The following is a 23718-nucleotide window of genomic DNA, read 5'->3' as shown; positions in this document are numbered from 1 at the left end:
CGACAGTCGGTCAATGTATCAGTACCGTACAAACGTTGTAGGCAGGTGTGTTAATGCTGTGGAACAGTGTCATGTCCCAGAACTGGGCTGAAAAGTGAACAAAACTTGGGAGGCATTCTTGTTGAAGGGGGGCGGTGCCAGGACACCGTCAGAAAGCTGCTGAGGTACCCTTAAGCAAGGTGGCCAAACCCTTAATGCTCACATGGGGCAGTGTAGTGAGCTGGCGACTCATTCAGGGATGTACCCATATGCAGCTGGATAGTCTCCAGTATCCTCCCGATGACTCCCCCGAATAGAATAAAGCAGGGATGAAAAAGGAAAGAAAGAAACGATCATGGCACCAAGACACAAGGTAACATCGGACAAACATTTCAAAGCCAGCTGGCGTTTTACAATGTGCTGTTTAAGCTCTTTTGAAAAAGGGGCACCGTTGAGATGCCGTGGTCAGCCAAGAAGAATGCATCAAGCTTGTTTCCCTTTGAAAATTGGAAGTTGTCCAGCTAGGCCATCATTTCAGAACTTGTAGAAACCAGTGGGACCCAGGTAGACCCTTCAACTGTCCTGGGAAGTCTGGTCAGAAGTGGTCATCAGCGAAGAGTTGCTAATAAAATATGCATGAAAACGTCCGAACTGGGGTGCAGAAAAATGGCAGCAGTTGCTCTGGACTGATGACTCAAATAGGAGTCCTTTAGTTTCTTCTGGAACCTAATTCAGCCCAGAAAAGACCCACAAACAGAGGTTTTTAAAAACAAGTTGCAGTGGGATGTGGGGGGCGACCAATGACCCTAAACTTTTAAAACGTGTTTGCATTTCTTAGATTTTGCACATTTCTTTTATGTTTCTGTTTTTAAATATTGGACTTCATTTTTTCTTTTAGTCTTGGTGTTTTGTGATTTAGCAACAGAGAGGTCGAGGACGTCCTCCCAGTGGTCATAGTTTATGTGCAATTTTCTACTGCACCCAGTGATGGTTTGCTGCTGAAGTGCAGCCTAAAGTGTCGCGAACGCGTGACAGAGTGGGTGCAAACATCTTTATTTTCTGTTGCTCACATTAAGATAAATAATACTCATTACATTGAAAAATGTAAAAATACCTCCACAGATGTATGATTTTACTGCCTTTGGGAGCTCATACAGTATCTCTCTTTATGGGACTTTAGGCAGCTCAGGGTCCTGCGTAATTCTGACACAGCATATTGAATCCTCGTTTTGCAAACCACGGTGTTTTTACCCACTTCCTGCAGACACATTTTAGGCGGTATAAGATAAAATAGAATTTAAAAAAAAATTACAATTACAGACATACCATGTTTTTTACTAACATACCCTGTATAACCTTGAAAACCTGACCTGTGGTCGACCTGACAGGTCATGCTGTAATTCTATTTCTATTTTATTCTATATTTATGTATATATGCTTATAATGCTTATAATATATACCGGTATATATATATAAAATCTTATTTGTATTTATCTATTCTGTTTCTATACTTTGTATAGGTTGCTACTCCAATTGAATTTCCCTACGGGGATGAATAAAGTACATCTTAATCTTAATCTTAAAAAGAAAACATCAAGGAACTAAAGCGTCCGGCTCGTTTATTTCTGTACAGCCTTTTATAATCCTCAACTCCATGTTCAGGGATTGACTGAAAGAAAATGTGTGATATAGGCAAAAGAGTTAGACTAGGAATGCTGTATTTAAACATATTTTATGAACAGGACCTTCAATCCTAATCCTAATCAATGCTTTACGCATATAAGCCGATGCGGCAACGTAAAGTTCAAAATAAACGTACAGCCCTGACCACGCCCAATTTGCCTACGTCACCGCCGTGGGAGCTAGATAAACAGGATTATGCAGCAGTAGCAGAGGAGAGCCGGCGCGTCATGGTAGCTGCTGATAGGTAACATCCGTTTTCACTGTCGTTTTGCTTTTTAAATACTTTTTCAGGGTAGATCTTTAGTAACTTTTAAAGCTGCACAATGGCCGAGAAGATCGACATGGAGGCAGTGACGGGATCCAACGGAGACCCTCTTCCTAATGGACTGAGCAGCCCAAAGAGCGCACCGGAGCCGCTGTCTCGCCGGGTCAAGAGGGTCGTGATGTCCAACCTGCTGGTGATTCTGACTGTGGCCGGAGTCATCGTCGGGGTCTTCATCGGACTCGGCGTCCGCAACGTGTCGCTCACCAGAACCCAGGTCATCTACATCGGCTTCCCGGGTGAGCTGCTGATCCGCCTGCTGAAGATGATCATCATTCCTCTGGTGGTGTGCAGCCTCGTCTCCGGCTCCGCCAGCCTCGACCCTAAAGCCCTGGGCAAACTTGGTGGCTGGGCCATGCTCTTCTTTCTGGTGACCACCTTAATCGCGTCCTCCATCGGAGTTGTGATGGCCTACATATTAGCCCCGGGGTCGGGGTCACTGAGCACCCCCAAGGTGGAAGGCCTGGATGACGACGTCCCTGCTCCCAAAGAAGTGATCGACTCGTTTTTAGATCTGATCAGGTGAGTCGCAGCTCTGACGAGCTGCTTGAAACGTACACATACCGGCAGTTTTATTCTTTACACAAATCAGTTGACACAAGATTTTCCATCCAGCCCCGCCAGCCCCTCACGGAAACTAAGGCCGATTATGTCCTATACGTTTACGCGTGCTGTAACCACCACGACCGGTTGCATCAGCTCAGCCTGGCGCCACTTCCGAGCACCACCGTCAAGGATCGTGCATAGACTTCAGTGTATATATATTGCGTTTGTCTCCACTTCCGCTGCTCACTAATGTTGAAATGTTTGTGAATTCGGCGCGCCTCGGGTTCCCGTGCGAAGACACGTATTGCGTAACAACTGCCCCGTTGTGGGCAGCTTGGGGAGAGAGAGTAATTTAGGGGGGCGCATGGACCCTTCCAACGTGCTTATGGTACAAAGGAAGCTTGTGCGCAGTACTTCCGCCGTGCAACAGCGCACCAGGGAAGCCAAACGTGGTCCCCTGAGGAAGTATACAGAGGTGGAAGTTTCGTGTACTTTGAGAAGTGGTGGGAAGGGAGTTTTGGTTGGGAGGCATGACATCCTTCCGAGACGAGTTTTGGTTTCCGAGACGCAGCCTACCGAGTTTTGGTCGCACGCATTTCCTGGTTTCCCGGTTTCCCGGTTTCCCGCTCTGCTTTGAGCACTTTGCGCACATGTGGCAGCTCGTTCTGTTGTCGCTGATTTTTGCCAGCCGCTACACTGCTAACTATGCTGTTATTACACCGTTAGCATTTGTGTGATCTGCAGGTATGTGCAGAGCAGTGCTCCCAAAGTTTGGGATTCATTGGTTCAACTCTGAATAGTTGCGTAATTGTGCATTATTAATACGTGGGGGTTAAACCTCAGCCCACTTTGTTCCTCTGCCAGCAGCAGTTGGATCCAGCCCTGTTAACATTGCTTGGAAACTGGAATCAAACACAGACACACACAGACACATGTATATCAACCTACTCCATAGATGGAATTTTCTGGGGCTTCTCTCTGATATGTTACATAACAGTTTCTAAAAGCTATAAACACAAAGGCTTGATGAGCAAACAAAATACGAGAGGGGGGGATTAATTCGTGCAGGACTGGAGCCAGTGCCGCGCTCACACACGTTGTGGCCATGAGCCCATTATTAGACCGAGGCCTCTCGGCTGGTGTCCCAGTTAGTTTTGACAACAAAGTCAGCGTGATGTTTTTATTCCACTGAAGGGCTGCTCATTAGGGTGTGAAAGTGGCCCTTTCATTGTTCAGCGATGACGCGCTATTTGAAGAAAAAAAATGATAGGAATCTTACTCGGACAGGAGGCGGTTCAGTAAATCCTTGTTGAGCTTTGTCATAGTTCCATCTTCTGTTTATTGTATGTTTATTTTTTGCCACATCACCCGTGAAAGCAAGCCGGACCGGTGCTGGATTACGTACGCTCTGGGTTTGCTTGCATTTCATTGATGATTCAGGCTTGTAAATATCTGGACGCGTTGCATCTATTCTTTTTCCAGTCTATTATCTCCACGCCCAGAACATCACTGTCACTCTGACGTTGCACACGTGCACGAGTTTTGTTGAGCTTGGCCGACTCTGTCAGGATAACCAAATATCAAACTCCAAAGACGAGTATTATTTTGGACCGCAGGCACCAGATCTGGATGAATGCGGCCCGCAGCGCCGCCGGGGCATCACATGAAACTAGATCCACGCCGTGTCTAATGGAAGGGCTCAGTAGGTCGGGGTAGTTTGGACAGTTCATATTCTGATTTTGAACAAAACGGCACATTGGTGCAGATAACTGGAGTTATTCTATATGCGTGTTTGTCGATGGAATGAGGGAAGATTATTAGTTGAACTCTCTCAACTAATCTCATGTGATCAACCATGTGACATCAACCATGTGCTCCCTTTAGCTCATTTTATGTGTGGTGTTTAAAGCCAATTAGATGTGCTCTTCCACATAACTTTGATCTAGATTGGTTTTACAAGAGATAAATTGATAACAACCCTCCACATGTTATTGATTGTTCCTGGAAGTGGATGTATGGTAATTCTTTTCCTTCTCGCTGGCCTACAGAAACGTTTTCCCATCAAACCTGGTGTCTGCTGCCTTTCAGTCAGTGAGTATTGTGTCTCATTTCAGTTAAAAGGGTATTATTTTAATATTTTCAGTAGTTTTGCTAAATGTTTGCGTCCATTTCTCCGTCCAGTATGCAACTAGCTACAAGACGATTCTCAGGAATGCCACTGATGGGAGCTTCAACATCACACAGGAGAAGGTGAGCATTCAAAAGCATCCAGAACATAAAGGAGTGTATATTTGTGGTTACTGACGGACAAATCTGGAAGGTCCCGGTCGGAACAGACCAAGACGGCATGAACATTCTGGGCCTGGTCGTGTTTGCCATCGTGTTTGGTATAGCTTTACGGAAGCTGGGGGAGGATGGTGAAATACTCATCAAGTTCTTCAACAGCTTCAATGAAGCCACCATGGTGTTGGTGTCCTGGATCATGTGGTAAGAGCGGCCTCCATATCTGTGGGTCAGTTAGAAACACGGCACCACGTCCTTTCATTCAGAGCCTTAATAAACCCACATCCCTTCTGTTTGTTTGCAGGTATGCACCTCTCGGTATCATGTTCCTAGTTGCTGGCAAGATCGTGGAGATGGAAAATGTGGGTGCGCTCTTTGCCAGTCTGGGAAAATACATAGCCTGCTGCATCATTGGTCATGCCATCCATGGTTTACTGGTGCTGCCTGCCATTTATTTCGTTATTACGAGGAAGAACCCGTACACCTTCCTCTGGGGAATATTCACGGCTCTCGCAACCGCGTTTGGAACAAGCTCCAGGTAACCCAACGCTTGTTTGTTCTCGGCTGTGATGGATACCCTGACTCACGCCCTGCTCATTATTTCTCAGCTCTGCCACGCTCCCCTTGATGATGAAGTGCGTGGAGGAAAAGAACGGTGTCTCCAAGCAAATCAGCCGCTTCATCCTGCCCATCGGGGCGACGGTCAACATGGACGGCGCGGCTCTTTTCCAGTGTGTGGCTACAGTTTTTATCGCTCAGCTCAACGACTTTCCTCTCAACTTCATCCAGATCATCACTATCCTGTGAGTCCCCACCCATTTACCTGCCTGGCACCAGTCCAGTGACATTATACATTAGACTGTTCACATTTATGTCTGAACAGTAACAGTTGCTAAACATCTCATGCTAAGGTAGCAGTAAGTTTAGCAAAAAATAAAAATAAACCTTCTGTCACAACAACAGGAGCAATAACAACAAATTGTTTACTGTTCTCTCGTATATGTACAGTATATCAATTAACAAGTTGTCCTCTTGAGTGTGAAAACAATTTTTTTTTTCTTATTGAGAGAGTGAGGGCCTGTAGGCTGTCTGGACAGCACGTTAATGGACCATGCAGCACAGTGCCCGCTTTGATAAAAGATGCAACATTTGTTGTAAAAAGTTGTAAGAGTTTTACTAACTTTGATTCTTCCCTGTCAGTGTGACGGCCACAGCGTCCAGCGTTGGAGCAGCGGGGATACCAGCTGGTGGGATTCTGACTCTCGCCATCATCCTGGAGGCGGTGGGCCTGCCCACCAACGACATTTCTCTCGTCCTGGCTGTTGACTGGCTTGTGTAAGTAAAGAAAATCTGTCTGAAGGATTTCAGAATGTGCTCAGTTTTTAATGTAAAAATCATCCTCTCTTCAGTGACCGCACCTGCACGGTGCTGAATGTAGAGGGAGACGCCTTTGGGGCCGGCCTCCTGCAGTTCTTTGTGGACCGCACGGCTGAAAAAGAGCGAGCATCCGAACTGAGAGACGTCAAATCGGACCATTCCTTACCTGTCCCTGAATGCTCGCCGCTCATAGAAAAACGGGGTTTGAGAGACCGGAGCGGTGCGGATGATGCAAAGGTGGACCTGTCCGAGTCGGCCATGTGATAGAGCTGCTGCTGTCAAAGATCTTCTATGCAGACGTGACTCTCACGACAACTGACAGCTGACATTTGAGCCCCACTTTTCTGCCCCTGGCATGAAGACAGGAACATAGAAAAAAATATTTATCCGTTAATAGAATGCAAAAACAATTCAAGACCAAGATCTCAGTCGTCTTCTGGGCCGATGCAAAACAATGAGGAAACTACAGATCTATGATAAGCACAGATTGCTTTACTCTTTGAAAGGAGCATTAGTTGTATAGAATTTTATTTCTTTTGCCAGGTTGCACAAAGCACATTTCAAATTTAGAAATACTTCAAAGTAATTATTCATTCTGGGAAAGTGGAATATTAATCATGTAACCAACTTTCCTGCTATCACCTAAACTCTAAGAGTGACATAAAAAATTCTGACTTTAAGTTGCCGTGACAACAGTTTGCTGCATCTTCTCTAATAGCAAGCCAAAGATTTATAACGTACTGAGCTCCCATAATTCGTGTTTTCAGAATGTTTCTGTTACTTTTAAAATATCATTTTAGGAAAACAACCATATATTCTGGGGAGGAAAAATATCTTTGTACATAGTTATAGTTTTAAAGAGTATCAATCAATCGGCGTTTTAACTATTTCGGTCATTTCTGTATGGAAATGGCTGTAAAGATGCAAGTACAATTTATTTATTCCCTTTTTTGGGGGTTAAAATCATTTTCCAATCATTCTGTTGTTATTCTGCTCTAATACCTCTATCATGACAAACCTCTTCACAGCATTTTATCCTTCAGAATGATATATTCTGACAGTAGAGCTTTAGCTTCTGCTGCTGTCGTGGTGTCAGAGGACACACATCAACTCAGGTTTTACAAAGGCTTTAAGACTGTTACCTTTTCTCTCCATTATGGGATGATTATACTACACCAAATGACCTCACTTTTTGAAAACGTGACGCTGTTCCACTTACTGTTCATAGCATTAATCCGTCTAAGACCCTGTAACTCCACAATAGTTATTTTTTACTTGTATCTATGTTGTTTGATTTAAATAATCTAAGCTGGACGATGTGACGGTGGGAGCACATATTACACAAATGTCATATATTTTCCTAGACAATACAAAGAATACTGTTATTTATCATTTTAGTGACTGTTCTTGCTGGTTTTTTAAAATGGTTGTCAATTCTTTTTAGTGTCATATTACTCTTAATACTTTATGAGAGAGGATCTACACATACATGTAGGAAGTGTTGTCAGATGGGTGTTTTTTAGTTTTGCAGTGTACAATTGATGAATAGACATTCCATGGATAAGTCTGTAGTGATGTATTTTCATCAACAACACACAAACGTGAAGTCATAACTACTTAAAGCTTTACCAAATGGTGGCAATATTTTAACAGTGCATGTTAAATACAAAATGTATAAACAATACTTTATCAATCTCTACTACGTACTGTTCATAGCCTGGAGTGCCTCAGGTTCAGGTTCCAAACTCCCAGTTCTGTTTGTTTTCTTGATGACAGTGTGTTTTTTTGTTAGCGAGGCTGCAAAGGAAATTCTGCAGTTTGTTATTTACTGTATTTTTTTTTTGAAATAAAGCTTTTTTTGAAAAACTAAACCGACCCCGTGTTCAACTTTCTGTGATGCAGACGAGAGGCTGACAAGTCCGTCATCTTCCCCTTTAAAACCCATTTATGGGCGATGAAGAACTGCTGCGCCACCTAGTGTCCACTTAGAACTTTGCTAGAACAAAAAAACTTCGTGACAAAAACTTTATTCAAACTTCTCATGAAGTTAAATGAGAGGCAATATTTACACACAAGTAACACATCAATACACACATGGGCAATGGATTCTATGTGCAACTTCTTAGAAAACATTGCTTGTATATGAAATAATCTGATTGTTGTTCAGTAGTAACACATTAATACACATTTGTAATGTACATTCCACCACAGACAGGATAAATGACCGGCATTTCTCATTCACCACACGTGCATTCCACATTTATTTTTAAATAATTGTGACCACTCATCACGAACGCTGCAGCTTATATGAAAATATTCTGCTTTGATAAACAGAAAACCAACCATTGGCTCAATAGTTGTGTTGAATACACTTGATGTGAAGTTATACATTTCCTTAAAAAAATTAACAGCTGGCACAATTTGTTCTAAAACACAGCATGCCACTAATTAATTTTGCACATTTCTTCTACAGTTTGCTTCGATCCAGCCTCTTCTTTACAGGGTTGGGATACTGGGGGTTCTCAACAACGCCCTCTCCAAACTTGAGCTCCAAGAACGCTCTGGGGTTGTTGGGTCCATAAGCTGTCATGCCAGCAAAGGACAGGGGCACTAGTGGCTGTAGGAAGTGCTCAGGGAATTCCACGTCTTGTTTGTGCTCCGTCCATGTGTCTTTGGTCATGACCCCGTTCCGTGGATAGAACGGCCACAGGTCCACGTGCAGGTGGTTGGCTTCGCTGTACTGGACTCTGTAGAAGTCTCCTTCCACTGCCCGTTCCCACACATAGCCGTTAGCATCCACAAGGGAGCCTGAGTCCAGGTTCTTCAAGTGATCACAGTTCGGTATGTCCTCCAAGTAAATACCTAGGTCGACATCGTAATCCCATGGGATGACGTCCTGATGGCGGACGGCACCCAACAGAGTCCCACCTTCTAGCCAGTAGCGCACACCTGAAGTTTCTAGGATGTTGATGACATACTTGGTGGTTTCTCTGAGAGCTCGCAAACAGCAGGGAGGTGTCCAGCGGTCAAGATACAAGTAATCAGGAGTGTCATCCTGCACAGTACCAAAGCAGCGAGGTGTCTCTTTGCTGCACCCGTACCACTGTTCCTTCCCATCAGGTAGCAGGAGGCGCTTAAGACCAAAGCTTTTCATGAGCTTCCCCGTGGTGTCCTTTAGGCACATGTCAGCTTTCCACTGGTTATGAGCGGAGCTGAAAAGAGGCCGGTGGACTGCAGCGAAACAAGGACTCTCCAGGAGCTTGACCTTCCACCCTCTCAAAGATGTCTGGACAAACAGTGAGGAGAACAGGGGCCGTCCCAGAGGAACTGAGAGATTAAAAAGGTCTTCGGTGCGTATGAGGATAACTGCGTCCCCTTGTAAGGCCGTACACACACTTCCACTACTTCCAGATGCAGCTGGGGAATAAGTGGCTGTCCACTCCTTTAGGTTCACCCGTAGGTGGAGACACTGCACTGAAGATCGGGCCCACACGGGCGCTGCAACTACTCTCACAGGCCCTCCACCCTCACCTTCTAATTCCTTAATCAGCCTCTCTATAGAACGAGGTTGTTCCAGCTCCACACCGTCAGGCACCAAAAGCACAAATTCTGTCTGGATGTGGAACTCGGGCCTGTGAGCTTGGGGTGGTTGGTCCGGGGCAGGAGAGAGAACAAGAAGCCTTGCACCATCTGGCAGCACCAGTGGAGGATACGGAGTGGTGTCAGCCACGGCAAGGAAGGGAAGCTCTGGTCTTTGGTGCAGGAAGGAATTCGCCACGTCCCTGACGTAATTCTCAAAGTTTTCAAATTCCCGGAGGACAACAGTTACGCGTGGCCCACGATTATGTCCCTCGACTCCAGCCAGTCCAGGACCACCTCCAGCTCCAATAAATACTCCCAGACCTGGAACTGGAAGTGCAGCCCTCCGTGTGCCCCTGCCTAGTTCTTTCCTCTTCTCCATCATCTGCTGCTGGGCCCGGGACACGTAGTAGAGAATGAGAAGGTTAAGGACGATGGCACCGGTTAACAGGCCCTGGCAGAGACTGATCCGCATGGCAGCTAAATGGTACTTTCCTGTGGCTCTTGGGAGACTTTGTCGTTGAAAAGGGATGGGTTTTATGTTCCCATCGGTGATGCTGCAGGGGAACAGGACCTATACGGGACCTGCACAGAGAGATCACAGGATTTTTGCTGCATTAATAACGGGTGCATATTAGGTCTTTAAGAGGCGATTTCAATACAGAAAACCTAACATCAAATCTAGAGGCAGTCTTATCTTTAAAAAGGCTTCCTATCAGGCACAGACAATAGTTAGCTGCAACATAAATCAATGCAAACACACAAACTCACCGACATTTGGATGTGTCAGCTTTTGATCGTCGCCCATCACATCGTAGCGTGCATTTCAACACACTGTGCGTTAAAAGGATCTTTAACAAAAATAATTAAGCATGCATTGTACTGCTTTCATGCCCCATTCGGGACAGCTGTTGTAGCGCTGCAGCAAGCGCACGAAAACAAACCATCTGCGTTGTGAGCCGCGCTTTTTTTTGAGGCAGGACTTAATATTCAGTCTTCATCTACGCATATTTAAATTCAAAAATACCAGCCCGCGCAATAATGCTTTGCAACACAACTGACCACGAAAACCAACAACACAAATGTACCATTTGGCTAACATGCTGACACTGTACTCTGTTGTAAATAGCTTCCGGCTTTGGGTCCTTCAGAATAAAAGATCCAGCGTCTGGTTTGTTGAGATTAAATTCATACCTGAATATAGTAGTTAGGACTTACATATTTACAGCGGTAGTAACTTTTACATATGCTCAGGGTCCTCCGTAAATTTTAGCGCCATTGATGTTCGTCGCAAAACACTACCTAAAAAACATTAGCCGTCAAACCGGAAGCAAAATATTGAAAAAGATCGCAACTTCGATGGATTCAAGGAGCCTTGCTCATTATATGGCAGGAAATGAAGTCTTTTATTGACACAGGTAATATGTATTACAGAAAACACGACGCTCTATTTGCCACCCACAGTTTGTACTTTAAAGGCAAACACAAGAGAAGATTACACTTCCGTTGGCGTAAAGAATAAGAGGCAAACGAAAAAAAATCGTATTTGGGGTAACAAAACTGTGACGTGCACGTACTAATTTTAATTATAACGATCCTCGTTGAGCGCATCAATGTAAATTTTAGTAGGTAACCTAAATTATTAGTCTATAAACAAGCCGCGACGGCACAAAGATGTCATTAGACCGCGTTTTATCTTGAAAGCTTGAAAGCGGAAGTAAAGTGTTTTACCAGCTGAATAGGGGTTTTGCTCCAATCGTGTAAGAAAAAGAAGAAAAGAGGGTCGCTGGGATTGAAGTGCTGCGGTATTGAAAGGAGGGCACGGGCTACTTTTTGGTTATTATCCTTCGCTTATCGCGGGTTTCCACCTCACTATCCTGGCGAAAGGTTAAACGACTAAAATGGAGGCGGACAGATCCGGCGGAGGACCGAATACGAACCCCGGAGGCGGCGGTAACAGCGGAGCGGGGCGCAACGCTAACGGGCCCAAAGCAGCACCGGGCCAGGCGACATCAGCTACCGCGACCGGACCGATGGCAGCAGCAGCGGCAGCAGGGGCCATGCCCGGAACGTCCCACACTCGGGAACTTCAAGACGGGGACTCGGGCATGACGCTTCCTGGGATCCTGCACTTCATCCAGTACGAGTGGGGACGCTTCCAGGCCGAGAAATACCGCTGGGAGGCGGAGAGAGACGAACTCAGGGTAAATCTGACCACATTCTAGTCTGGTTTTCCACCGTTACCATTGAATAAAGACTGGAGTGGTTACCACCGAAGCTGCTTCAGCGTAGCTTTGCAACACCCTGGCCGTAAAAAAAAATCTGGGTGACACGGTGCTAACGGGGCTAACATTATTCCATCACGTTCCTTTGACCAGGTTCTATCATGACCCGTCGGCACTGACTCAGAACAGGTATTTTGCCCCTCAAATGCTCATGCAAACAGGCTAAACTGAGATCAAATGTACACACGCGGGGATATAGGGGACATTCTATAAGTAAAGAAGTTAACCTACAAAGAAATAGGTAAACAAGGATTAGGTGTGGCTACCTTGCAGCCACTATTTGACACCAGTGGGAATATAAATGTCAGACATTGCTGTAGTAGAATTTTCATGTTCTCGGAAATACATCGAAATGATCCGTGGTTGCAATGCAGTTCTTTAAAAAACAACAACCGTGCAGACAAGCGTGATCTCCTTTTGACATCATTCTATTTAGCAGCAATGCCTGCCGTATGGGACTCTTACCAAACCTCTTCCACTACTTTCCTAATGTTAAAATAATCCCGACAGACGTGGTCAAACCAGAAGCAATTTTTACATCTAAGGCTAGTTTTTCTTGTGTAGCGTTACTGGATGCATGTTTGTAAGCATCGGAGTGGAATTTGGGAATTACTGAAATGTTGTGACCTGTCACAGAGTCTGATGAGTCAGGGATGTGGTGGGAAAACATGGCCGGCTCGTCTCTGGAACGCTGTGGTCGATTTTGAGCTATTTATTTCTGTCCCATATCCAAGCAAGCGTATAAATCAGTGTTTTGTGTTGGAGGCGCAGGCGTGTGTTTTTAAAGGTCATTCATTTGACTTCCTGAAAAGTCTGGCTCTGTTGTAGGAATGCCTTTGAGACAGTCCCACTTCCTCCAATAATTGCATTTCTTCAGAGAAGAACCTAAATAAGAGGTTGCACTGCGACACAAACACATTTGAATTCTTTTTTGAAGTTAAGAGTCAATCATTTCATTCCTAAATTCACAGGTTTTCCCTCCTTTCCTACACGTTCTGGTCCATCTATGTTGAACTACAGTGGACCGTTTACAAGCTTCACACCAGCTCGCCACTTTTCCTGCAGTACTCAAACCTATGTAGTTATAAATAGGAGCCTGATAAAATATGGATGAACAACAACAAACGCGCCGTGCCTCCCGCTTATTGTCGTATGTGGGGAAGAGCGGGAGCGGAAGTCAGAAGCAGGGCACCGCAGCGTCCGATATGCCATTAGCCCTCGCTATGGAAGCCTTGCATGTGTGCTTCGTTTGACACGATCTAGTTTCATGGTTACAATTAGCGCTGCGGCCTGTGCTTAGTGAAAGTAAGGATCAGTGGATTGTCAGGCTGGGAAAAAAATGACCTAGCTTACATTTTCACACCCACGGGCCACACAGAGCCCTGGCTTTTGTTGCCAGCTTGCTCGCAGGGCTCTCGACGTGCCAGTCAGCATGTCCTCCTCCTGGTCTTGTCCAACAAAGTTGGCAGCTATTTCCTGCTCTCACCTCTCCCACGCGAGGCAGTTTACGCCTTTATCACCTCCATAAGGTGAGTCAGAAGGTTGCACGAAAAGCTTCACAGAAATTAATGCTAAAATGTTACGACGCTGTGCCAGACAATGGGGAATTGTGTGTGTGTGTGTGTGTGTACCCTGTGAAACATGTGCTGTCTCCATGTCAGCATGAAAGGACACCTGTGGTTGTATGTCCACAGTGACAGGGCCAGCATAGGTGGGACGTCTTAGTGCAACCAGTGGACAAGACACAATATGTCCCATGCTTTATTCCTCCTGCTCTTACACATATTAAACTAGTTCCAAGTCTGTTAAAAACCAAACAAAACCTAACTGCTCCTGGAGTGTGTCTAAACACGACCAAAGGAGTTAAGTCATCTTTTGCCAGATCTTCATCAGATTTGAATAAAACAGAGTGTGTAGAAGATACACAGCCAGGTCAGTAACATGATTAAGAGGCAGACTTTACCCACATCTCCAACTGGTTTATACTCATTTTCAAATATTTCAGGTTTGGTAATCCACAGTCGGACAGACTAGGCCACCGTTGAGCTGCGTGACATCATCCTTGTACAGTATGTGGTCCCTGGTTACCCTGCTCTGATTAATGCATCCCCATAAATGTGGCATCCATGTGCACTGCCTTATTGTTGTTGTGTGTGTTTACGATGGTTTTTAAAATGCCATCCAAGATTCCATCTAACAAATAGTGCTGCTAATGTTGTCATGTGTTCGGGTGTATTTTCCTTCGTCTTATACATGCTTCAGCAAACGTCGAGCTGCTGACAGAACAGTCCAAACGTGTCCGTTCTCCATCAGGCTCAAAGAGGTCGGGAGCGGTTGGCTGGGAGCGGTAGGCTGTGATCAGACGCACCCATGCTTCTTGTTTTCATAATTTACCAGCCTAACTGGTAAAATAGCCTCAGTATTTTTGTTGTAGAACGACACCATAAACTTACATTTTTTTACCTCGCAGAAGGAAATTTCGATTTCACTTGATGATAATAGAAATATTCTAATGATTTTTGGTCCCACTCTTCCATTTTGGCTGTTCTTGTGATATTCTTTGGGGTGGGGGGGGGCACCTCTTAATGGAGCACTGCAGCTGGCCCTCTCTTTCTTATCTGTAAAATAGAGACATAGTCCATCAGACATATTCCAGTCTGAGTCAGACCGGGAACACTGTGCAGTGTCTCAGTGAGTGTAGCTTGTTGCTAACTAAACCATAATATTAATCGTTAGGGGTTCTATTCATACAGATTTTTAAAATTTCTCCTGTTTAATGACAATTGCATATCTATCATATAATCTTGTGTTACATAATGGCTATTAGGGGCTTTATATTTTAGCCTTTAGAGGTGTGTAAACACGTTTTGTTCTCTGCTAACAAAGCGGCGCAATAGAATTAGATGGATTTTGAAGTATTGACACGGTGTTACACTGTAGCACAAGGATGTGATATCATCTGCGTGTTTGAGCAGGTTATAGCTCGTCCGTACATGAATAGATGGAGAAATCTGTGCCCCACCCCTGAAGAATGATGAGGAGGAAACGAATAAACCACTTTGATTGTATCTTTAAGAATTCATAAACACCGGCTCGGTTATGCATCAGCCAGTGACAGCTACGTCTCTACCTGCCAACACATTGAGTTTTTACATAGAAATGGAGCCGCAGCAGGGCTGAATATCACCAGTGATGCTAATGAGTCGGCATCTTGAGAGGAATGTATTTGGAATACATTTGCATTTCTCACTCTAATTAAACCAGTGTTGTCTGGTGTTAATTGTGGATGGTTTGTTTCCTTTTTAATTGAGAAAATGTTACATCAGCTCCCAACACCACAATCAAATAACTTTATAATATATGAATATGAGAACAAGAGAAACAAATAGTGTTCTGTTGCCATAAAATCAGCTGTTCTCTGCTGCTGATAGTAGGTTTTAACAAGGGTTAGAACTTTTATTTCGGTTTACAAATCTGCTTGCTTGTTAAATAGATGCAGTGTCAGTCACAACAACAGTTAATATGTTATATTTTACTATTTGAGCTACTGCTCCTCCTATTGACATGTGTAAAGCAAATTAGGTTTTATGTATAATGCACGCTGGCAGCTCAAGCCTGCTATCTGCTTCCAGTTTATCTCAGATAATCGCTAACAAAAGCATTTAATTAATCAGGTGTATTCAGCACAGCAAGCCTCATCATATTTGTGATCCTAGCCATCCTAGCTTGTTCCTGGATGAGTGACTCTTCTCTCATAGTTCAAGCGCCTGCCCCGTGAGGTAGCGTTTTTAGACTGTGCTAGTTTGACGTATAGGCGTATGTGTGTGGGAGCAGACTCCCAGACACAGACTGGGATTCGCAGAGGAGAAATGGACTGGAAAACAATCAGCATTAATGCTCCAGTACCTTTCAGCCCAGAAAGAAAATGAGCGAGAAGAGAAGAGAGAGAAACATTGTTCCCACAATTACACCTTTAAAGATTGTTTTTAATCTACACTATCCAGAAACAAACTGGTGGTTGAATTACGGTGTAACTTTATATGTTAAAAACACGTGTGATAATTTTTTTTCTGTCCCTTCAGCCATGTTTTTTGAGATGCAAAAAAAATGAATTGGTACAAAAATCTGGCTGTCTGAATATAACCTGATGTAAAACCTGTGATTTCGCCCCCGTTAACACTTTTTTCCCCCGTACAAAACAAATGTAATTGCAAGGACTAATAAGCAATGAGCATCTCTCTTTGAGGTAGAGTCATTTCATCAGCAAAGTGAGGAAGGAAACTGCTGGAAATGTAGAGAGGAAGCACACAAAGGAAGGATGTGCCTTTCAAAGAGGGTTTTTGAATTCGACCAGCCTGCGTTATTACTTCACTGAGAAGTTAAAAATATGAACCAAGTTTTCACAACCCTGCTCTTATTCTGGCCTTTATGTTGTGACTGTTGTGCTATGGCGGCTCGTCATCATCCCATAATTGCTCTACTTGGGTTCCTTAGCCTTCTGTGTGTGTTTGCAGGCTCAAGTGGCGTTCCTGCAGGGTGAGAGGAAAGGCCAGGAGAGTATGAAACAGGACCTAGTCAGGCGGATCAAAATGCTAGAATATGCCCTCAAACAGGAGAGGTAAGATCGCCTCCTCTGGTACCCAGTTCGCTGCCTCGCTCTTCTGTTCCTTTGACATCCTGCCCTCTTGTGGTCGTTTCCGTGGTTGCAGGGCCAAGCACCAGAAGCTCAAGACAGGAAGTGACCAGAGTCCCGGAGACAAAAAGACAGAGGCCGAGTCGGACCAAAGTAAATTCAAACACTGTATTGAGGAACGTTGGCGGCCGCGTTCCTCAATACAACACATATTTAGTTTGTTTTCTGTTGCACTGTTATCAATAAATCTGTTTTACTGTAGTTCCCAATGGACCAGCCGAGCCAGACTCCGAACCAGCCAATCAGATGTCCTGGAAGGAGGGACGCCAGCTATTACGCAAGTAAGACCCCCTTGGCCATCGGCTTCTTCTTTTTTTATGCTCTGCGGGTTGTCAGAGTGAATCAATCCCTTTCTAAATTTACATTTCTGAGCATTTTATTTTTTGCCGCTGTAGATATCTGGAGGAAGTCGGTTATTCAGACACCATCCTGGACATGCGTTCCAAACGCGTCAGGTCCCTGCTTGGAAGGAGTAGCCCCGAGTCCAACGGCCCACCACCCGCAGAAACGTGTCAAGAGCCCGAGCCCCACGCAGGCGGAGAGTCTTTGTTAGTGAGACAGATAGAGGAGCAAATCAAGAGGTGAGGCTGGTGACGTATCGGTGTGCGCTGCAGCTCAGGGAGCTTTTCATCTATCGAGATGAAAAAGTCTTTTGTTATCATAGTGTAAATATCTCTCTCTTTTGCAGCCTCGGGTATTTGTGTTTTTTCCACTCATGCACAGCCAACAGAGCACTCTGCACACTCTGTGTGCTCGGCTATATTCAAACACGCCGGCAGAAATATCTTTGTTTACGCATACAGGGTATCCGGGTTATCAAACCTCCACCGACCGATCGCTGCGTGTTCACATTTATAATAATTCCACATAACATTGCATTGCATTTGTAGGAACGCGGGTAAGGAGAGCACCAAAGAGCGTCTGGGGGGCTCGGTGCTCGATAAGATCCCCTTTCTGCACGGCTGTGAGGATGACGATGAAGACGACAGCGACGAAGAAGACGACTTCCAGGGCATGGCCACCGACTGCATTGACGGACCGCGTAAAAACAAGAAGTCTCGTGTAAAGGTCGGGGAGAGTTTAATCTAAGCCGCGCTCGCGTCCAGCGGCTGGGTTAGCTGATGCCAGATTCCGCGCTTTGTTTGCAGATGGCTTCAGAACCCATGACCACAGACCTGGACCCCGAAGACGAGGAAGACGAAGACGACTCCGAGGACGCCCTCGGAGAGTTTGACTTCCTAGGCTCGGGGGAGGATGGGGAGGGGGCGGGAGAGGCCCGGATCTCAGGGGATGGACGGGAGCTAGGTACGCTGTTGCCATAGTGACACCCATAAGCCCTTGCTAGAATCACTGCCACAAGTGTATCTGTTTTTTGTTTTTTTTTGCTTTCCCCTCTGCTCACCTTATCTGTTACTTCTCATTGTGTCTCCTTCTGTGAATAAAACCAAAGTCTTTTCCCAACCACCCGTCTCTCTGTTCTGTTTCACAAGCTGTCGTTCTGTGAATCTCTGCAGTTTTGTAGCGTCATCTCTGTCTTGTGAATGTTCTCGTGATGTGTACCCAAGGTCATGTGACAGCGCTGCCAACATGCATGCCACCTTCTTTTCAAAGCGTCCACATTACATAGCCAATCATCTTTACCATGTGTGCCTTTGCTTTGATTTCCTACCCGTCCACAAAGAGCCTTTCCAAAACCGAGCGTACTGTATCCAAACAATGAAGCCTGTCTGTCACCTCCCTGTGTGTCACCTGCCTCACCCTTTCTTCTTTACATCTCTGCATTACTGGATGTTTTGTGTCTCCCTTGTCGGGTTCAGAGAACCACAGGAACAAGTTACAGGGCATGATGTCGGACTTTCCCTCTAAACCTGCCAAACCTCCCTCTGTATCAGCACAGTCTCGCTCAGGGGAAGGTAAGACTTCTCCACTGACTGTAATTCAGACTTGCATCCCAGATTTACCAGCTATCACATCTAAGTTTTCCCTGATGAAACCTGCGTAGGGGTGAAGTTGTTTCTGTGCCTATAAATATAATCTCTGGAACACAGTGTGGGAGTAATGAAACGGGAGAGGTCGCACGGTCATGGATATTTTTTTCCACTGGTCTCGGCTTCTTTTGGTGGTGTGGTATTTTGTCAGGATGCCTCAATAACTCTTGCGTTTCCTTCCCTGACGTGCAGGTGGCGCCCTAGGTTTCTCCTCTGAAGTCTTCATTATGGATGCTGTTGGAGGAGGGGATATGAACCTGGGCGAACTGGCAGACCTGACTGTTGCCAATGACAACGACCTCTCCATGGATGTAATTACACCTCTGTTCTGGAATAATGCATAGGATGTGTTCCATCCCACAGTCTGACAGATGCGTGAACCTTGTTTGTCCCATCAGATGCAAGACAACAGGGAGGAGTTCAAGAAGACGTGGAACCCCCGTTTTACGCTACGCAGCCACTTCGACGCCATCCGCGCGCTGACCTTTCACCCGGGCCAGGCGGTGTTGCTGACAGCCTCTGAGGACGGAACGCTAAAACTCTGGAATCTGAACAAGGCCATGCACTCTAAGAAGTAAGAAGGGATCATTTAGGGAGCCTTGAAAAGTTTCAGTCCCACAAAGAGCATTTAAAATATCCCTGTCCCTCCTCAGGAATGCTGCTTTGGATGTTGAGCCCATTTACACTTTTAGAGCACACAGGTACGCTGCACACCTTTTTGTTGTTTTGTCCTCATGGTGCACAAAAAGCAGCAACTCGGCGAGAAATCCCATTAAAATCTGCATGTGGTTTTTAGCGGAGCCGTTCTGTCACTGACGATGGGTGAAAACGGAGACTCCTGCTACAGTGGAGGTCTTGATGGGTCCGTCAGGTGTTGGAAGATGCCGGATCTCAACGTGGATCCTTACGATAACTACGGTTAGCCGTCCCTCCCGCCGCAGTTTAGCCTTCAAAGTCGTCTGTCAGTCGTGACTTAACCTGTCTGTCGCTCCAACCAGATCCCGGCATCGAGAGCAGCGTGCTCGCAGGTCACGAGGACAGCGTGTGGGGTCTGACTTACTCGCCGTTTCACCACCGTCTGGCCTCCTGCTCGGCTGACGGCACCGTTCGCATCTGGGACCCGCAGAACTCGGAGCCCTGCCTTTCTGTCTTCAACAAGGAGAGAGGTAGACCATCTGTGACTGGGTCACGTTTGCGTGTTTAACTTTTACCACTTCACCACTTTCTGTTTCTCGCAGAGCACGGCACGCCCACTTCGGTGGCCTTCGTGGCTACCGACCCCAATCAGGTCGTGGTGTCTTTTGACGGCGGCGAGACGGTGCTGTATGACCTCACCACAGAGCAGAGCGCCACAGCGCTAGAGACGCAGACCAAGGATGGTACGTTCCTGTCCAAATCTGCGGCAGCCAAATAATATCAGACGTTCAGCGAATTCCCTGTTGCCTCTACAGGCAGCGAGCTGATCAACCGTGTGGTCAGTCACCCGACTGAGCCCGTCTCCATCACTGCACACGAGAACCGCACCATTCGCTTCCTAGACAACAAGTCAGGTGTGTACAGCAGGGTTAAATATCTGCACAGGGTGACTGAATGCAGCTAAATAAGTTCGTGTTGCGCATCGAAACAGGAAAAGTTGTCCACTCGATGGTGGCTCATCTGGACGCCGTCACCTGTCTCACCACCGACCCTAAAGGCACTTACCTCATCTCTGGCAGTAAGTAGCACTCAGCCTCTGTACTTTAGGATCCTAATTTAAACCCCCCAGTGTGCTTCAAGTCAGCTTTTTTTGTGCCCACTCTGCCACCTGCAGGCCACGATTGCTCAGTGCGCCTGTGGATGCTGGATAACAGGACCTGTGTGCAGGAGATCACAGCCCACCGGAAGAAACACGACGAGGCCATTCACGACGTGGCGTTCCACCCGTCCCAGCCCTTCATCGCCAGTGCTGGTGCAGATGCACTCGCCAAAATCTTTGTCTGACACTGCTCCCGTCATTCTGGTGATTACTTGCAACCCACACGAGGAGATGCCGACAGAAATATGTGCTGTAGAGTTTCTAAAACTTGAGTTGCACTCTGAGAACTTCAGCTTTTTGATTTTGATAATTCATTTTTTAAATCTTTCCAAAGCAGCCCAACTTGAAAGAGTGGCGTTACATTTATTAATGAGACACTTCAGGGCTTCCTGATGAAATGGAGGACTCCTTTCCTCCAGAGCTGACATGACATTGACCTCAAAAGCCTTGGGTTTTATTTAAATTCTCTGCCTCTACTGTCACTTTCTGCTTCTAGAGTCCTACAAAAGAAGCTGGGCCAAAAGAGACTGAAGAGAACCACCCCAGACAAACATCCCCAGCTTTCACATGCACTTGCACACATTTGTCCTGCGCCCCACTGGCTGGGTCATCGCTGCGGGACGTCAACTGCCCCCACTCTCCCTCACTGGTCTGACGCCTCAGTGACTTCTTGTAATACTAATCATGTTGCTTTTTTATAACTTTTCTAGTCCTGGGGGCTCTGCTTTCAGATAATCGTCTTTGAATCAACACTTTCCTACACTACAATTCTCTGTTCTACCTTTTTTTTTAAATTTCAGTGTACCGAATATAACTTGGCGCCGCGCGTGTGTTCGTGCGCTTGAGCTTGCTGATACACTGCTCACATTTCACCAAGTATAACCTCGGATTGCATAGCGCACCCCAGTCCTTTCAGCGGCGTGCAGATATTTTGAGTCACTAACTAATTGCGTTTGGATGACATACATGTGTAGGCAGCAGGATTTGATGTGGCCTTTACCAGAAAGTGTTGGCACCAGTCGGCTGACCTCCCGTTCTTGGAAATCAAAGTATTACATTCCAAGGACTCCGGGTAGCGTGTGTGTGTGTGCGTGTGTTTTATATTTTCAGTTGGAGGATGTTGAACATAGGGATGTGTGACGTGGTGAAGCGCCAGACAGCCACTAACCAGTGTTGGAACAAAAAGCTTTAATTTTAAATTTACGGTCTCATGGCGTGTGTGTGTGCGCGTTTTAATCCGTCCCTGTTTTGTCAGCGTAACAATAATCGTCCTCTCTTTCCACGCGAGGCGGGTGAACCCACGTCGTCACGGGCCTATTTTTCCAGATGCGCCGGTCTGTGGACCAATGCTCTCATGCCACATTAACCGACTAAAGATAGACACTAAAGGCCGCGGAGGTGCGTGACGCTCGGCAAATGACGCCGCCGTCATTTAGTGCTTTTTATTGTACAGGAGGGAGTGCGTGCATTTATGCACTAGTTAAAACACGGTGCTATGAAAGACCTCATCAGAATCAGGGACCAGTTCTGCGTGAGTTATACCAACATTTCATCAATGATTCATTTCGATTGTGGTCACATTTAAAAGTGAAATTGCGAGAAATTGCGTGGTCTGATGGTGACCAGATGAGAACAGCTCTGATCATGTCGGGAGGGTTGGATACGTGTGTGTTACGTGTAGTTTTTTATTTATTCAGGTTGTGTGTCGCGGCCCGTTGCCGTGCATCAGTTGCATGGTCACACCGTATGATGGGAGGGACCTCTTGTGAAGAGGCTGCTCCCAGGTGGAAAACAGGAAAGATTGATTTGAACTGCTCAATTCTGGTTCTGCTGTTCTCAACCCGACTGAAGTCAAAACAGTGTTCACTCATGTCTGTTGTGTAGGATCATTTCATTTTAGAGGGCTGAAGTTCAAATGACTTTGTCGGAAATTTGGTGTTGGATGATTTAAGCCGTGTTTCCCTTCTTACAGGGTCAGGGTGGGAGGTCAGAGGTCAGATCTTACTACTAAGTAGCGTAGAAGAAAACACTGTTTCAGTTCCTCGTCGTTAGCCTTCATGTTTCCACTAAAACAGGGTCAACTGAAACGAACAACTACATCGTTAAGTGCACGAGCGCTGTACTGCTGCTAGCTGTAACACCCTGCTATCTCATTTAAATGTTGTTTTGGCTTCACTTTGCACTACACCTCACAAGGAGCGGCGAGCGGTTGCAGACAGGGTGCAGAAATAACCATTTGCAGGTATTTCTTCTACAACCTGTAGTCGATCCTAAAAGGACGGAACCTTCTGGGAACATTCTGTCCAGAGCTGCAGACGGCCGAGCTGTCGCACTCCTTAAACTCTGGGCTGCTCTTCATTCTCTGCAAGGATCAAGACAAATCAGTGGGAGGGAAAAAAAAAGAAAACAGTTTGTAAATGATGACTAGAGATGCCATTATGTGCTGTCAGTGTCCATCAATTTTATTTTATTTTTTGCTTTTTTTTTTTTTTTTAAATTTTGAATATGATTAATAAGATGTAAGAATGCTGTAGTATCATAAGTGAATCATTCTTCCTTGCTTAGGCATAGAACTTGCTTGTGATTGATAATGGCAATGTATAGCTTGTAAAAATAATCAGAAAAGTAAAAAAAAAATGTTACCAGTCAGAGGCCAAGGTAAAGGACTCATTTCTTTGTTTTTATTTTTTTATTAGCAATTTATCACTGTGTGATACTTTGTACATCATATTAAGCTGTATTCAAACAATTTCCTGCATCTACAAGGGATGAGAGACCTGCTTTTATTACTTTTGTTTTATTATCTATTTTTGAACTGCATTCTAGCTTGTATCAAATGACTGTTTTTGTTTACGGGTCCTGTTGTATGTCATTAAGGATGAAACGGAAAAAAAAGATTTTGTACAGGAGAATGATGTGTGTGTAGTCTTTTTACAGCCCAACAAGGGATACAGAACTATATCTCTTGCAATTTAAACACATTCCCTAATGGAACAGTGCAGTCTTTGACCACTTCTACCGAAAGTCATTCAAACCTTAAACCATGATACTCAAGGCATTGGAGTCTTTTCTTTCCTTGTAATAAAAGTTCTAATAATATTGGTGACAGCCCAGATGATCTAAGGGTCTGAGATTACTTCAACTTTAGTTTCTTGACAACAATTTACTATAATGAAGAAACTAGAATC

The 23718-nt window shown here is 45.3% G+C and overlaps 3 protein-coding genes across 4 annotated transcripts; 2 read left to right on the top strand and 1 right to left on the bottom strand.

The window, feature by feature from the left end:
- The first annotated feature begins 1840 nt into the window (after window positions 1-1840).
- Window positions 1841-8061, top strand: slc1a5 (solute carrier family 1 member 5). Its single transcript, XM_029843276.1, has 8 exons — window positions 1841-2506; window positions 4579-4621; window positions 4712-4780; window positions 4851-5017; window positions 5118-5351; window positions 5422-5616; window positions 6014-6148; window positions 6223-8061. Exons 1-8 carry the CDS (start codon window positions 1986-1988, stop codon window positions 6452-6454), a joined length of 1596 nt encoding a protein of 531 aa, XP_029699136.1. The 5' UTR covers window positions 1841-1985; the 3' UTR covers window positions 6455-8061.
- Window positions 8062-8201: 140 nt separating this feature from the next.
- On the bottom strand, window positions 8202-11143 carry fkrp (fukutin related protein). Of its 2 annotated transcripts, none has more exons than XM_011608397.2 (2): window positions 10545-11143; window positions 8202-10354 (listed from the first exon to the last, which is right to left on the bottom strand). In XM_011608397.2, the coding sequence occupies exon 2, from the start codon at window positions 10242-10244 to the stop codon at window positions 8658-8660; it is 1587 nt and encodes a 528-aa protein (XP_011606699.2). In that variant the 5' UTR covers window positions 10245-10354; window positions 10545-11143; the 3' UTR covers window positions 8202-8657. The 2 variants fall into 2 exon arrangements, with proteins under 2 accessions (XP_011606699.2, XP_003968485.2); XM_003968436.3 differs by having other exon boundaries at window positions 10541-11008.
- Window positions 11144-11480: 337 nt separating this feature from the next.
- On the top strand, window positions 11481-23442 carry strn4 (striatin, calmodulin binding protein 4). Its single transcript, XM_011608398.2, has 18 exons — window positions 11481-11973; window positions 16569-16672; window positions 16764-16840; window positions 16950-17028; window positions 17143-17328; window positions 17638-17815; window positions 17896-18052; window positions 18565-18660; window positions 18928-19046; window positions 19134-19309; window positions 19389-19436; window positions 19532-19653; window positions 19734-19901; window positions 19974-20114; window positions 20187-20285; window positions 20363-20449; window positions 20546-20734; window positions 21027-23442. The coding sequence occupies exons 1-17, from the start codon at window positions 11671-11673 to the stop codon at window positions 20713-20715; spliced, it is 2310 nt and encodes a 769-aa protein (XP_011606700.1). The 5' UTR covers window positions 11481-11670; the 3' UTR covers window positions 20716-20734; window positions 21027-23442.
- The last annotated feature ends 276 nt before the right edge of the window (window positions 23443-23718 follow it).

This window comes from Takifugu rubripes, chromosome 11, assembly GCF_901000725.2.
Source record: "Takifugu rubripes chromosome 11, fTakRub1.2, whole genome shotgun sequence".
NCBI classification, from domain to species: domain Eukaryota; kingdom Metazoa; phylum Chordata; class Actinopteri; order Tetraodontiformes; family Tetraodontidae; genus Takifugu; species Takifugu rubripes.
Note: the sequence above shows the minus strand (reverse complement) of the source record. Positions and strands in the feature narration are given on the sequence as shown.

Coding starts and splice junctions, on each gene's coding strand:
- slc1a5 (XM_029843276.1), top strand. CDS start 1,986: ATGGCCGAGAAGATCGACATGGAGGCAGTGACGGGATCCAACGGAGAC. Junction 4,622..4,711: donor TGTCTGCTGCCTTTCAGTCA/GTGAGTATTGTG, acceptor TTCTCCGTCCAG/TATGCAACTAGCTACAAGAC. Junction 4,781..4,850: donor TCAACATCACACAGGAGAAG/GTGAGCATTCAA, acceptor CAAATCTGGAAG/GTCCCGGTCGGAACAGACCA.
- fkrp (XM_011608397.2), bottom strand. CDS start 10,244: ATGCGGATCAGTCTCTGCCAGGGCCTGTTAACCGGTGCCATCGTCCTT.
- strn4 (XM_011608398.2), top strand. CDS start 11,671: ATGGAGGCGGACAGATCCGGCGGAGGACCGAATACGAACCCCGGAGGC. Junction 16,841..16,949: donor AGAGGCCGAGTCGGACCAAA/GTAAATTCAAAC, acceptor GTTTTACTGTAG/TTCCCAATGGACCAGCCGAG. Junction 19,047..19,133: donor ACAACGACCTCTCCATGGAT/GTAATTACACCT, acceptor TTGTCCCATCAG/ATGCAAGACAACAGGGAGGA.